The sequence below is a fragment of the Panulirus ornatus genome, chromosome 30, assembly GCF_036320965.1.
Source record: "Panulirus ornatus isolate Po-2019 chromosome 30, ASM3632096v1, whole genome shotgun sequence".
Lineage (NCBI taxonomy): Eukaryota > Metazoa > Arthropoda > Malacostraca > Decapoda > Palinuridae > Panulirus > Panulirus ornatus.
The window spans coordinates 2,078,526-2,095,352 of NC_092253.1; the positions used below are offsets into that span (position 1 = coordinate 2,078,526).

Sequence of the window (16,827 nt, forward strand, 5' to 3'; positions counted from 1 at the left end):
AGTATGAAAATGTACAAATAAATAACATGTCTTCCCAGAAATTAACCTACCTTAGGATGTGATTTTTCTTCACTGTTAACACGAGCATAAGTCTGTAGAAGATATAAGAGAGCAGTGGCTTCTGCACCTTCAGAGGGCTTAGTTAGTTCTGTTAAATCTGTTGTACTGCTAGTACCTGAAACAAAAAAACACACATAATTTTCTTGGAAATATTAATCTAAAGAAATGGATTCTGAATCTGCATTTCATTTCTGACTAAACAGTGACAGCCAAAAACACCTCAGACAGTAACTCAAGATAAAATTCCTGCTGATTTTTGGTAATAAGATGGCACCAACCAGAGAGGCACTACTGCTTGGGTGTCAGAGGAGTAGTGACAGCAACACAGTGAGTCATTACAGTGGCTATCATATTCCTCTCCCAGGCCAATCTTATGTTCTTCCATTTTTGCCTCATATGAACAGTGGTTGTTGGAACCATGTATACTGACACAAACTTTCTCTCCCCCTCATTTGATATGTAATTCAGTTACCTATCCTAAATCACAAATATTCTTTATAATAAATCAAAATGTCAGAAATAATGAATCACATGAAAGAGAGGAATTGAGCATCAGTGATAATCCAAATGCAACACTATAACAGAGAATAAAAAGTTACCTGTAGGTGATGCACTGAGCTCTGGTGACTGGGAGAGATTGGTGTTGGGGTCCACTAGACCATCCAGAACCTCACCAGCACACAGCTGTAGTGTAATATCCATTAATACTTGTGATGTTACTTCACTCTGTTTTGCACCTGGTGTTACCTGTTCAAGGAAAACAATTGAAATACACATACTCTAGACAGCAAAAAGACATGCAAAGAATTATTTGTCTTATACACTAATTCAAATCTTGGATAAACACAATTCATGAACATACAGCTTCAAAACTATCCAGACAGCATCTAAGACAAAGACAAGGCACAGTTAAAGGCATGGAATTCATATCAAAGCAGACTTATATACATCAAGTTTCCCCTATTCATCTAGACTCCACATATTTCTTTTTTCTACCAGACACTTAGACCTAGCTTTGCACTTGCAGGCTTGAAGCAGTCATGTGACAGCTTGTGAACAACTGTTTAGCTAATTCACTGTGTTTCATAGTGATTAAGACTAAAATCAAAGTTTTTTGTCATTAGTGAAAAAAAATACCAAAGTGATGCAGATCTCCAATGAAAAGCAAATGCATTGGTATTCATATCTCTTAGCCATGAATTTTTACTCCCCGAGAGGCACAGGTGTCAGAGATACAGACGGTTAGATAAGACAGACAGATACATAGCAAGAAACACAAGTAATAAATGAGTAAAATGACGGAGTAAGAAAATCAAAAAGAAATGACAGAATACAAATAATAATCTGATTTAGTTTTATATCTAATCTGAAGCAAACTGAAACGAATGAGTGGTAACAGTGCAATATCAATTTGCATGGTGATGAACAGTAAGTTACAGTTTAGATATGAGTAGAGTTTAGTAAGCACAATGGTGGGAAAGCTGGTCATGCAAAATGAAAGCTCTGGTGAATAAGAAAACATAAATGTATATTGTGCTAGAGGCTTTCATGAAGGAGAACTTTGAAGTACTCTGGTGAATAAAAATTCATTATTGACCAGTACAGATCAAAAATAGGAACAGCAGAGATGGTTAACTTGCACAGAATAGCTGAAATCAGGAGGACAGAAAAAATTAAAAATAAAGATGTGAGAAGGATGTAGAGAAGAAATTATCAGACTGGTCTCGGACGAGCATCTACTGGCATAGTCAGTAGACACACAGGGTAGGAGCCTCTACAAACACTACATTAGATTTGCCCTCTGCCAATGGCCTATTAAGAGCAAGGTGCTAAAGGATAAGAGGCAGCACTAGAGTTCACCAGCTATGGAGACTTTTGTCATGACAACCACCTGCGGAAGTTCCCGGAGGGAACAGGCATTAGAGATATAGATAGATAGATTGATAGATAGATAGATAGATAAGACAGATAGACAGTTGGATAGATAGATAAACAGACAGATAAACAGAAAGGTAAATGGTGAATACTTGCAAGAAAAAATCCAATTACATGACAAGCAGCAAATATAAAAGGAAAAAGGTCATCCATAAAAATTTTCGAAACTTCTATGACATTCTGACAACTCCTTAGGAAAATTGAAAGGTGACTTTTGTGTTCTTGGACTGCTAAAAGAAAGACATATCCCATAAATAACTAGATGTTCAGGAAGACATAAGACAGGCCTCCTTTAATGGATCAAAAGTTACCAAAAACAAAATAAACAAAGGACACTTATTAGGACTGACTTCAAAATGGGGTGAAATAAACCTGTGGCTTCCGAAAGGACTAGACTGGGGCAACTTTTCTTTTAATGGTAGCTAAGACAGTACAGGCAACTAATGACCTAATCATGGCCATCTTGTATGCACTACAAACATATAAATATATACCCCAGCTGAAGACTAGTACCCATTTATTGACATCCCTGAGGAGAGAATGAATATCTGGGTTGAGTATGGGCAGGCTGCCACATTCAGGATTTGACCAGGCAGGCCCAATCTGGGTGGGTTCATGCATGACTCAAGATCAGTAACACTGATCACTCCACCATGATCTATCAAATAATTTTCCAGATGATGGTAATATTATCGTAAAATTTGGCAGATGATGGTAAAATTCTGAGGGAAGTATGGAATTTCCAAGATCAGAGGAACACACAAAGAACTTTGAAAAATTCTAGCTTTGGTCTGACATGAAATTCATCCTGACCTAATGTAGAAGGGCAACAAAAAAGTGGCCTAATTATGATTATCACTCTGAGTTAATTCTGACTGCCAGCATTTGATCACTGCTACAGCATGTAATAATAATTCAAATGCCTTACCTCAACTGTGACTGGACAGCATGTGTCAACACCTTGCCAAGAACACTGTAGAAGATTGGATAATGTTGTCCAAAGCAACTCTTCTGTCACCTCACTTGTACTGACACTCTAAATATAAAAGAAAAATGTCAGCATATAAGATGCAGCAATATATCAACACAGAAAACCCTAAAGATAAGAGCACATACTATATATCAAAGTAGGGCCAATACACAGTAGCATTCATTATATTTGCATGTCATATAACTTATAACAAACTTTTGCCACACACATTGTTCAAATACAAGAAAATTAAATAGAATAGAACTATGTGATGAAAGATGTGAAACTACAATGTATTCTACAAAATTCGTTAACGTAAATGGTTTCCATTATTTGCAGTTGGCTGACATCTGTGCAGTACCAAAGAATCTTTGTACCTTCTACTCCAGTTATTTCATCAGGATTGTGTTGTAATCATTTACCAAAGCAGAACAATAAAGTTGTATCAGTCATACCAATGTAATTTACATGATTTTGAAGTGTACTCCTACAACAAATTTCAATTTCAGAATGTGTGAATTAGAAAACACTGGACTTTTAGATGGTAATTCAAAACCAAGGGTAATGGCTGGTTCAAGCCACATATGATATGTTGAGTTCTGTGCATAATGAGGTGGTGGAGTGGTTTTTCCCATCTCTAGATCTTTTTGTGGTGAGTGCTATGCACTAGCCCTATCTATCTATTCATATCTCTGGTGCCTGTTCCCACCCGCTATGGCGACAGCACAAGGGGTGCCGAGGCCACCCTAACTTTGAAAATCAGGGGGGCTCAGTCTCCCATTTTGTGACTAGTTGTATAGAAATGCAGTATGTTGTGAAAGCTCTTGGTCCATTGAGCCTTTCCACGTTTTAGAAGCTACCGCCACCCCTGACCTGGAACTCCCTCGAGAGGGTGGCCATGACAATAGAGTCTCCATAACTAGAGAACTCCAGTGCCACTTCTTAGCCTTTAGTGCCTCATCCTTAACAGGCCACTGACATAGGGCAACTCCAGTATGGTGTTTGTAGAAGCTCCTACCTAATGTTCCCACTGAATACTTCTACCTAATGCTTCGGCCTAAAGGTCCTACCTTCTACTTCTACTTAATACTCCTCCCTAAATGTTCCTATGTGTGTTGCACTAGCCGTGCCTTTTAGCAAGATGATAGGAGCAATAGATACAAGAAGCAGGTAGATACTTTAGACAGAAGCATTGGGTAAAAGTAGTTGGTAAGAACATTAACTAGGAGCATTAGGTAGGAGCCTCTGGTAATACAGCACTAGAGTTGCCCTTTGCCAGTGGCCAGTTAAGGGCACTTCAGTTCACCAGTTATGGTGAATCTTTTGACATGGTCACCCACTTGAGGTAATTCCCAAAGGGTACAGGCATCTGAGATACAGATAGTGGTTGGATCTGAAGCTTTGTTGTATACGTAAATGATTCTCCTGTGGGTCAGTTTTTCATAGAGCATAGATACTAAACACAAAAGTAACATAGGGCAATGGGAGCAAGGTAAGTTGGGTGGTTTGGAGGGCTTTAGGGATAGTATTATGATGAAAACTTTTCAAATGTTAGGGACTTGTTATGCAGCCACAAGCAGCTGAAGATATCTGCAAGTTCTTGGACTGTAACTTGGGCCAAAATGTTAAATATGAAGTTATGATATGCTATTAGGGCCAGTTCCTGGGAGTTATTCAAAAAGTTTTAATTGCACTGTTTCAGTGGGAGTGAAGGTAGGATGGGCAGCTATTTCTGGATGGACTCATATTTAGGGGCCTGGATATGGTAGGAGGGTGCCAGGCATGCACAGGATAGAGTGAACTGGAGCAATGTGATACACAAGATGTTGATGTACTGGCAACAGAATGAATCAAGGAATATGAAGTGGCCAAGGGAAACCATGGAAAGGCCTTAAAAGTCAGTTCATTGAGAGGAGGTTCTGGTTTTAGTAATTATACATGACAGAGAGAAAATGAATGTGACTGAATGAGGCCATTCTTTTACCTATTCATAGCGCTATCTTGCTAATATGGGGAAACAGCAAACAAACATAAAAAACATACAGTGTAGTTGCTAATATAACTGGGAAACCTCATACCCTTTGTCTTTTGTTATCACTACGATAGTGTGAGCTGTTCTCCAAATCCATGACAGACTCTATCTTGCTCTCCACCTCCATGGGTTCTACACCTGCCCAAGGAATCAGTAATTAGCATATAATAGTTTTTTGAAGAATGGAATACAGTCAGTGTGAGACAAATAACAGTAAAACCCATACATGGGAGATTCAGTTACTACTACAGTGATTATTTTCAAGTCTGACATTTAAATGGTTAGATAACCCACTAAAGAGGAACTGGAATAATTCTTAAATTCTAACCTGTTAGCATCAGTAAAATCCATACAGAGGGTGCTGGAATACTATATATAAGACCCAAGATTGTGTTATCATGACCATTATCAATTTTGAATTCTTCCCAGGAGTAAAACCAGCATACAGAAAACCAAATTTTAAAAAATCAACACAGACAAGCATGAGTTAAAAATGGAGCTATCACACTATAATAGGCAGGCATGAGTCATACAAAAATAATGGCAATAAAACTCACAAAGTGAGAAATCAAACTGTAAGCTAATAAAAAGTGTATTATGTAAGACTCGTTTGTAAACAATACTAAAATCTCTCTAATAAGTTGATCACACGCTCAATCAATACACCAGGATCATCTTCCTATCTCCAGTGAAAACAATGACCAATAATAGAGCATCTACATTTTCTGTTTTCTACCATTTCAGGCATATGTTAGATTCAAGACTTTTCCTTCAGCTACATCATTCTAGTATGAAAGGCATTACTGTGGTAACTTTCTTAACAGTATAGAACAATATCTTAAGAACCAAAATTCATCTGAATTCATTCAGATTATTTCATCAACTCATATTTCAATCATTTTATTCATTTACTATACTTGATCATATGTTTCCCCCATCAGCAAGGTGGCGCCAGGAAACAGACAAAGAATGACCCATCCACCCATATCCACACACACAGACACAAATGGGGCCTTTGTTGTCTTTTCCTAGCGCTACCTTGCACACATGAGGGGGGAGGGGGATGTTATTCCATGTGTGGCGAGGTGGCGATGGGAATAAATAAAGGCAGACAGTATGAATTATGTACATGTGTATATATGTATATGTCTGTGTGTGTATATATATGTGTACATTGAGATGTATAGGTATGTATATTTGCGTGTGTGGACATGTATGTATATACATGTGTATTGGGGTGGGTTGGGCCATTTCTTTCGTCTGTTTCCTTGCGCTACCTCGCAAACGCGGGAGACAGCGACAAAGCAAAATAAAAAAAAATGATATATATATATATATATTTCTATTTTTTATACTGTTCGCCATTTACTATGTTAGCGAGGTAGCGTTAAGAACAGAGGACTGAGCCTTTGAGGGAATATCCCCACATGGCCCCTTTCTCTGTTCCTTCTTTTGAAAATTAAAAACGAGAGGGGAGGATATCCAGTCCCTGCTCCCTCCCCTTTTAGTCGCCTTCTACAACAAGCAGGGAATACGTGGGAAGTATTCTTTCTCCTCTATCCCCAGGGATATATATTTTTTATTTATCATTTATTATGCTTTGTCACTGTCTCCCGCATTAGCGAGGTAGCACAAGGAAACAGACGAAAGAATGGCCCAACCCACCCACATACACATGTATATACATACACGTCCACACACGCAAATATAAATACCTATACATTTACAACGTATACACATATATACACATACACAGACATATACATATATACATAAGTACATAATTCATACTTGCTGCCTTTATTCATTCCCGTCGCCACTCCGCCACACATGAAATGACAACCCCCTCCCCTGCATGAGATAGCGCTAGGAAAAGACAACAAAGGCTACATCAGTTCACACTCAGTCTCTAGCTGTCATGTGTAATGCACTGAAACCACAGCTCCCTTTCCACATCCAGGCACCACAGAACTTTTCATGGTTTACCACAGACGCTTCACATGCCCTGGTTAAATCCATTGACAGCACGTCGACCTCGGCATACCACATCATTCTAATTCACTATATTCCTTGCACGCCTTTCACCCTCCTGCATGTTCAGGCCCCGATCGCTCAAAATCTTTTTCACTCCATCCTTCTACCTCCAATATGGTCTGTCACTTCTTGTTCCCTCCACCTCTGACACATATCCTCTTTGTCAATCTTTTCTCACTCATTCTCTCCATATGTCCATACCACTTCAACATATCCTCTTCTGCTCTCTCAACCACACTCTTTTATTTCCACACTTACCCTTTCCAACCATGTCACACCACATACTGTCCTCAAATATTTCATTTCCAACACATCCACCCTCTTCTGTACAACCATATCCACAGCCCATGCCTAGCGACCACATAATACTGTTGGAGCTACTATTCCTTCAAACATACCCATTTCTGCTCTTCGAGATAATGTTCTCTCTTTCCACACATTCTTCATCGCTCCCAGAACCTTCACCCCCTCCCCCAACCTGTGACTCATTTCCACTTCCATGGTTCCATTCACTGTTAAGTCCACTCCCAGATATCTAAAGCACTTCACTTCCTTCAATTTTTCTCCATTCAAACTTACATCCAATTAACGTGTTCCTCAATCCTGCTGAACTTAATAACTTTGCTCTTATTCACATTTACTCTCAACCTTCTCCTTTCACACATTTTTCCAAACTCAGTCACCAACTTCTGTAATTCTCACTTGAATCAGCCACCAGTTGTATCATCAGCAAACAACAACTGACTCATTTCTCAGGCCCTCTCATCCCCAACAGACTGCATACTCACCCCTCTCTCCAAAACTCTAGCATTTACCTCCCTAACCACCCCATCCATAAGCAAATTAAACAACCATGGAGACATCACACCCCTGCCGCAGACCAACCTTCACTGGGAACCAGTCACTCTCCTCTCTTCCTACTCTAACACATGCCTTTACATACATGATAAAAACTTTTCACTGCTTCTAGCTGCTTACCTCCCACACCATATGCTCTTAAGACCTCCCACACCATATACTTTTGAGACTTTCCTCAAAGCATCTCTGTCAACCCTATCATATCCCTTCTCCAGATCCATAAATGCCACACACAAATCCACCAGTTTTTCTAAATATTTCTCGCACACATTCTTCAAAGCAAACACCTGATCCACATACCCTCTACCACTTCTGAAACCACAATGTTCCTCCCCAATCTGATGCTCTGTACATGCCTTCACCCAGAAATACTCAACAAACTTATGCCTCCGTAGTGAGAATACTCACCTTTATCCCCTTTGCATATGTACAATGGCACTATACATGCATTCCGCCAATCCTCTGGCACTTCATAATGACTCATGCATACAATGAATATCCTTACCAACCAATCAACAACAAAGTCACCATTTTATACACTACACTAATTCATCAGCCCATATCTAAATCAATTACACCATCAGTTTATACAATGAACAGCTGTTTTATATGCAGACATCCTTGCAGTATTTCACCATGGAATATTACTAACAATTTGCTAAACTTTACAAGGAATACATCTGTATATAAAACACTGTTTTTCACTTATATCTAATCAAATAACATCATATGAGCAAACTTTAGCATTAGCTAATCAATGCAATCTGATATTTTAGGAAGGATGGACACATGATGTGCCAAAGGTAAACAAAAAAATTTCCTTCTGAACCAGTCCAGTTTATCTGTGTAACAATTTTGTGCTGAATGACTTCCAACTAATCGTGTCATGACGTAGCTATTTAGAGAATGTCTTGCCTACCTTTTTTACATGGTGTAATATCAAGTGGTGAAGGTGGAGGCTGTCTCTTGGAAGGTGAAGGAAGAATAGAAGACATCGGGGGGGATGTGGACAACTGTAGGCCCTGCCAGAGATCTAATGATGTTACACATTTTATAAAAATATTTAATATTCAGTTTCTGTGATACATAGATTCCATACATATAACCTTGTCCTAAGTGTTCATGAAATCATTCTAAAAGAAGACAGGACAGAGGTACAGATAATGATTATAATTCTGCATGGACAACATATCTCTAAAAATGAAAAATGGATAAATGGAAAAAAATTATATGCAATAAAATAATACATGAGAATAATGCAAATCTGTAAATTCACTTTCAGAAAAATTTTGTGCATTCACAACTCTCAAATTCATCAGAAATGTACTGTACATTAAATTTCTGACCAAAAAAACAGTAAGCTGGCAACCAGTGTATCACTGTTTGTTTGGATCTAGTTGGCACTCATCAAATAAGTGTATAGGCTGCCTCCAGTTGAGCTTTTTGGTTGTATCCTGAAAAGTTGGATCATCCCCTTCTCAAAGACAGACAAGAACACTGTCATAATTTCAACAAGTTCCTCATAAATCACAAATAGGAAAAGGAAGATACTCAGTCATGAAGAAAAAGTAAACATCATACAACAAATCATGCAAGGTATATCTGAAGAAGAGTTTCTTGTGAGTTTAATAATGGAAAGTCAACAATAAAAATATTGTATTATAACCAAAAGCATTATAGTAAATCATAATTTAGCAAAGTTTTCTAGCTAATCATGATGACAAACTTGTAGATAATTTCTTTAATCTGAAAACATCCTGCACACAGTGTGCCTTGGATATAGGGATTGGTGCAGCAAAAGGGTTAATAAAGGAGTTCTTTCTAGAGATATATGAGTATACATTTTGGGCCAATCTTAAAACTCCAAAGCTGTTTTCCTACATCTCATGTGCAACCTTTAGTGACCTTCCCTTCCTTAACTTCCAATATTTTTCAATCTGACTCTTATCTTTTCATCATTCCTTCCCTCTTATCATTTCCCACTTCTTTGTTTTTTTCCATCTTCAGTACTTTCCTTCATGCCTAAAACTTCCATAATACCCATGATTCTCTAATCTTCCCCTACCTAACAAATACATCCTTCCTGATTTCATGACACTCCTCCTGTGAACAAAGATCATACACAGTTTCTCTTTTATGTTCATGTCTCATTTTTCTACAAATCAGAGCTCGATTTTCTTGCTTACAATCTCCCTTTAGCCTACTGTCTTTTAATTCACTTAATCACTTATCCCTCTGCTTTAACACAGCCCTCCTCGTAATTCTTGACTACACACTCTTTTCTACTGCTAACCTTGCAATCTTCAATAACCTTCACTCATTAGGCAAAAGAAAGTTTTCCAACTCAACACACTACTCCTGGGGACTACACTTCAAAAAATCTTATGTGAAGTAACATTCTCTAAAGCTCAAAGAATATGGTAGGACTACCTCTTCAAATGCATTTCCACCACTCTCGTCTCAAAAGCCTAAAAACTATTAAAAAACTAATGACTTCTAAAAGAAATCTGGACTAATCTGCATCCTTCCTCACACTTACCGGGGATTGAGGAATAGGTATCTGGGATGTGTCCCCATTATTACTACTGCTGCTGGCACCTGCTCCTAACCGTGCCAAACGCTTCTTTCGAATCTGGAATGTGTTGAATATCTTCAACAATCAATTACCAATTAACAGAGGCCCTAAACACAAACGTCTTTGAAACATAAACTGACTGAAGTTATGCTCATCATTACAATAATCTGTATGGATAGAGCAAAGATCAAGAACAACTGGGTGTACTGAGGATACATCATATGTTAGCATGGTTAACACTCAAACCCATAACTTAGACACAGATAAACAAGTGCCATACTGTTTTCTGTTGGAATAAAGAAATATTTTTACATGCCCTACGACCTAAACTATCTACTCTTTAGTCTGCTGCACATGCATCAATATGTGAGAGAAGTACAACTCTACAAAAAAAATCAGTACATTCTTTACTAAAAATGTTTTACCAAAACCAAACTATTAAAATATGAACTATATTCAACTGATTCAGATGCTTTACCAGCTTTTGAGCTGTGTGCAATACTCTTTAAATAGTTACATTTGCTATGGGGAGTTTTCAGAAATTTTCATTGGTTCTGTTGATTTCTGGAAGTGTTTCACTTTATATTACCCTACATATTCACAAATCATTATGCTTTCTCACTAATATTAATCACGACGACAGGATAATAACGATGCTCCTCCAGTCTATATCATACCTACAATGGAAGAGGCCTAATGAGCATTTCTTCCAAATATACGAATAATTTCTGTGGTGAGCTTAAACAGGAGCTTTATCCACAAATGCTCCAAGTCATGCAGAGATCCTGTAAATTAAATCTGCCATATATAAATGATGCACTCACACCACTGCCTTCAGTTCTACAGAGGAACATAATGGCTCTCCTAAATTAATAACACTAACATAATTTTCATACCATCAGTATTAAGCATCACTGCCAGCATTGTCATATTTTATCTAATAATACACTCTAAGTCAGAAAGAAATTTGCATTTATATCAACAGAAATTGTTTCAAAAGTTTCTGTAATCCACTCTAGCTTCCGTTTTGAAATACATTAACTAGAGTATAATACCACATAAGCATGTATACTGACTCTTATAACAGAACTAAAGCTCAAAAAACTAAGTACCTACTTCAAAGAATTATTACACAAATTTATCACTTCCACAATTCCTAACTACTACACTTAAGCAAACTTAACCCATCAGTTAATAAGTGACTTATTAATACCCAAACAAAGCACTTGGGGTCAATCTGCATCGTCATATTATTTGGCTTCAGCCCAACCATATATATATATAATTACGCTACAAACTATACTCCAGAGCCATCGAAGGAACGTCTTGCACTACCTCATCCTGGTTAATTTGATCTCCCATCCCAGCTCGGGGTGATAATAACACTACGATCACGGGTCAGGTCGCACCACTGTTCAACTCTCAGTTTGTTGAGCTCCTTCTGTTGTGTATGTGACGTCACGCACAGCTGTTGGGTAACAAGTGAGCGACGACAAGCGCAATACTGCAATCGATAGCCCCTTTTAGATGTTTCTGGAAATGTTTGAGCCTTAATGAAATTAAAAACATAGAGTAGGTTTTTGAAAAAGTGTTTCTATGGGTATTCCAATGTTTCCTGATGATGCAAATTACAAAGATGGCGGGAGGTTGTTGAAGTTTTGGGAGGGGATTCCGAATGTTGAAAACGGCAACATTCTTTTTCACATATTCATTCATTTTCGGATACATCCATGAAACAGTATAAAAATACGTACTAATATCAGGCGGTTCATTTCAATATCATGATCGATTTTTGATATGATGGTTACAAGAATAACTTATTTTTAAGCAAACCTTGGAAGCATGACGATGACTTTACGATTTGATTTGTGAAGAAATATTTTACGAGATTTACAGTCTTATTATAGTATGGACTATTTATCCGATCGTCGGGAGAACAGCAGATATTGGACGTTTAGTGCATGTATGCTTAAGGACCTATGCTTTATTGCTACTCAAGAATATTGGCTATATTCACAAAAGAAAATTAATGGTAATCTCAACTTGCAGTCTTTTCCAACAACTTTTCATGTTAAATATAACGTAACTAAAGTGTAAAATGACCTGTTAACCACAAAGATTCTTCCATATGCAAATTTTACGTTATGTGATTTTTTAAAATCAATCTATTTATTGACTGAGTTTAGGTGAAATCCACAATACAAAGAAAACATTTAATAAACATAAATGTACCATACCAATACTCCCATGATCATGATTATCAGATCAATTCTTTATTGACCATCAATAGACACAATGTAGTGACGAGGCAGACGTGTAGTACAATGATCTGGCTGATTGTCACCGGACATTTTGATTATATGTTGTTTGACTCAAGTGAAGCATTCAAAACAAGTTATATCTACATGTATAGGCTTCCCGTAGGATATGTAATAAATTATCATCACAGATTTATTGTCATCTGTATATATATACCTTTTCCAGCCTCCCACCAGGACCTTATCCAGGCCGCAGTCAAGGTGCATGTGAAACTTTCGCCATGACAGGAACCTGACGGGAGGGATATGGCTGCCCTACGAACCCACACTCCCACGCCTAGCCACAATGTCTTCCTCCAGCGACTGTGATTCACATCTCAGTGACGCAACGCTTCATTGGCCTTTCTTGTACAGAGACAAGAGTTCCCCCTTAGCATAACTTGACGCACGCTGACGCCTTGAGGATGTAATGAACGCGTGTGGTCTTACAATCATTTTGAACACCTGAAGAAGGTGTTCAAGTATTTTTCCCAGTGATGGGCATAACCTGACCCTGGCGGTATTAATGGCCCTGGTTGTCGATATGCCTTAAGTCCAAAAACAGACAACTATATAGATATTCAAGCAGTTTACTCCCTCGGCTGTGGTCATGGCCGTCTTCAGCAGCATTGCAATATATTACGGGCGATGTTTACCTTCTCCAGCAGAAGCTTTGTACGACCTGATCATTGGCAGCTTCCCCCACCATCAGTACCTCGATACCACGGTAACGCCTCCTCCCTCCTGCAGCACACCAACACAACAATGCCTCCTTCCCACTGCAGCACACCTACAGCACAACAATGCCTCCTTCCTACTGCAGCACACCTACAGCACAACAATGCCTCCTTCCTACTGCAGCAGCACCATGGGACCTAAGCAATATCTCCTGCTTCACATCTTGCAGGAATTATAGTGTGACCTTTAGAGGGGTATGGAAATTACTTTCATAATAGAGATAACAATGGGAGAGAAAGAATACTTCCCACATATTCCCTGCGTGTCGTTAAAGGCAACTAAAAGGGGAGGGAGCAGGGGACTGGAAATCCTCCCATCCACTTTTTACTTTTCCAAAAGAGGGAACAGAGAAGAGGGCCAAGTGAGGATTTTCTCTCTATGGTTCAGTCCTCTGTTCTTCACGCTACCTCGCTAACACGGGAAATGGCGATATGAAAAAAAAATATTCACATACAAAAATGTCTACGAAATCACAACCCACAATCCACGTAAATTTTATAATAAAGGTGTCAAAAACGAAAACTACGAATTGACATATGTAGCTTAGGAAGATGATTGGGGATTACCTACTTGCATTTCATTAAAAAAGCTTAAAACATTACTAATCCTCAATTCGCTACCTGTCTTAGAACTTTTTTTTTTTTTGTCGCTGTCTCCCGCGTTTGCGAGGTAGCGCAAGGAAACAGACGAAAGAAATGGCCCAACCCACCCCCATACACATGTATATACATACATCCACACACGCAAATATACATACCTATACAGCTTTCCATGGTTTACCCCAGACGCTTCACATGCCCTGATTCAATCCACTGACAGCACATCAACCCCGGTATACCACATCGACTCCAATTCACTCTATTCCTTGCCCTCCTTTCACCCTCCTGCATGTTCAGGCCCCGATCACACAAAATCTTTTTCACTCCATCTTTCCACCTCCAATTTGGTCTCCCACTTCTCCTCGTTCCCTCCACCTTCGACACATATATCCTCTTGGTCAATCTTTCCTCACTCATTCTCTCCATGTGCCCAAACCATTTCAAAACACCCTCTTCTGCTCTCTCAACCACGCTCTTTTTATTTCCACACATCTCTCTTACCCTTACGTTACTTACTCGATCTTAGAACTTACTAACCCATATTTCATTAATACAATATCTACGGATTTCCAAACCAACATTTCACGTGGGTGGCGAGATGGGAAATTTATATAATTCCCATTTCAGTATATAAAGAAAAATCCATTGTTTATTTTGTATGTTACACCCATTGTCTCATTACATCTTCTGTAACATTGTTTTTTTTTTCCATAAAACTGAGTGAATCAATCTATTCCAATTTGTACCATCATGGAGACTTTTAAATCTTTAAATTGGCAACATACATAGTTTCCTTGCTTTGACCATTCTATCCACCCACCAACCATACACTAGACCAGTATTTCTTACATCCCTCTTAACCATCATCTTTCTCAGTTCCTGATGTTAACTATTATCAAGTCATTCCTCTTTGCTCTTCCCTCTAAGGTGGACAGCTGTACAGCCTTCAGCCTTTCTTTGTAACTAAGTTGTAATTGCAGTGCCATACTGAATGATCTCAAAACTTTTTCAAAAGTTTCCTAATGCCCAGATCTGAAAAGCATAATCCAGTTTCACTTTATGCTGTGAATAGTGTGTCTGTATGTGTGTTGTGCTATTATACCTATTTGCACTGTATGGGACATTCTTTTACACTCAAAGGGCACCATCTCTTGAATATTATTGCATTACTTTTTAAATCTCTAATGCTGTCCATATTTACTATGTCTTCATTCAGTTTATTCATCCACTACTCACATTATAAAACTTCTTCACATGTATTCAAAAAAGCTTCTTTAATTTCATGTTGTGTCCTCTAATTATTCTACTTCTATATGGTAGTTTTAACTAACGAGATGGCCTAAATAGTCTTGACAAACAATAATGCCTAAACCCTAAACTGCATATCCAGCCAAGGTTTATACCCACAGGGTCCCATCTCTTGATCTTTACATATAAACATATAGTTTTTAAACATTTCAAAACATTTAATATTCATAGCTTCGCTACAGCTTTCAATTATTAACTAATTTTTTCCTAATTCATTTCTTGCTTAGTGGTGATGTTTACTCTTACAAAGAAAAGTTGATCAATATCTACCTCATCAAAAAATGTTGGTAACAATGATGGTGTCCAGAAAACAAACAATAAAGTGCAGTTCATGCACTCCTAAGGAATGTATCTTCTGAAAGGTGTATATCTGGTAGAGTGGAGTGTATGTCTTAAGTTGAGGAGGTGACTGATCAGTGCTTCTCGAGTCATTATGAATATGTTTCATCAATGCTGTATTCATTGGAGGAAGGGGGCCTTCAGTGTACAAGATGCTAATCTAGTACAGTTGCAAATATGATGAGGAAGAACTGTATTAAAGTATTTGTTTTTTTGAGCAGCTTCTGAATATTTGTGGTTACTGGGCAATCAGTGATTGTTCCGAGCACTATATTTTGTGTGGCTTCTATCCCTGATCCACAAATTTTTGAAAATATGGACACTACATTACAGTTTTCTTGCTGAGCCTGTTTCTTGTGTTTACAACTAAGTAGCTGTAAAATCAATTCATCACTTCATTTGTAACATGACTTACTCAGTTTCTTGCTGCATCCAATTTCTGACTCATCATTTCTTTTTTTGAAGAAGTGTGTATCTATATCTATCAGTGTACCTTACAACCCATCTGTCTATCTATCACTCATAAATAACTGCATTTCCAATTTCATGGAATGGATCAGGTAAATATAGTCTTCCAAATCACTTAAAACATTCTCAACCCACTCTCCACATGTTATAGTGAAACATGAACTTCCAAACTAATATCTTTTTTCCTACACTATTGCTATTTACATCTAAAATGGTGCTATTAGGGACAGATGAGAAACACCCTCAATTGTAGACACCCACTCTCTAGATATCACTCATAATGCATCAAAACCATAGCTGTCACACATAATGCATCAAAACCAAGGCCTATCATCCACAACCAAACCCCACAGATTATTCCATGGTTTGCATTTACCATAAATACGCCCTGGTTCTGACCTTTGACAGCAAATTGCCTTTTGTATACCACATTAATCTACTTCATCTCATGCATGACCATACGATTACATGACCAAACCAACTAAAGGACTTTTATCTTTGTACCTTTCTTATAATCTAATCCCAACATATATCCTTCCATCTTAATCTTTACTCTATTCATCTTCCAAATTCCATCTTTGTTATGCAAGTTACCCACCTCTACCACTTTGTAT

At 38.1% G+C, this 16,827-nt stretch overlaps 1 protein-coding gene across 1 annotated transcript in view; it reads right to left on the reverse strand.

Moving 5' to 3' along the window:
- LOC139758299 (ubiquitin conjugation factor E4 B-like) overlaps nt 1-11,935 on the reverse strand; it is a 53,981-nt gene extending 42,046 nt beyond the window's left edge. The window contains exons 1-7 of the mRNA XM_071679524.1: nt 11,800-11,935; nt 10,429-10,521; nt 8,809-8,911; nt 5,044-5,135; nt 2,924-3,031; nt 660-807; nt 51-175 (exon numbers count right to left, since the gene is read on the reverse strand). Coding sequence (XP_071535625.1) covers nt 51-175; nt 660-807; nt 2,924-3,031; nt 5,044-5,135; nt 8,809-8,911; nt 10,429-10,521; nt 11,800-11,826 — 696 coding nt within the window. The 5' untranslated portion in view covers nt 11,827-11,935. The remainder of the gene's footprint in view (nt 1-50; nt 176-659; nt 808-2,923; nt 3,032-5,043; nt 5,136-8,808; nt 8,912-10,428; nt 10,522-11,799) is intronic.
- Between the last annotated feature and the right edge of the window lie 4,892 nt (nt 11,936-16,827).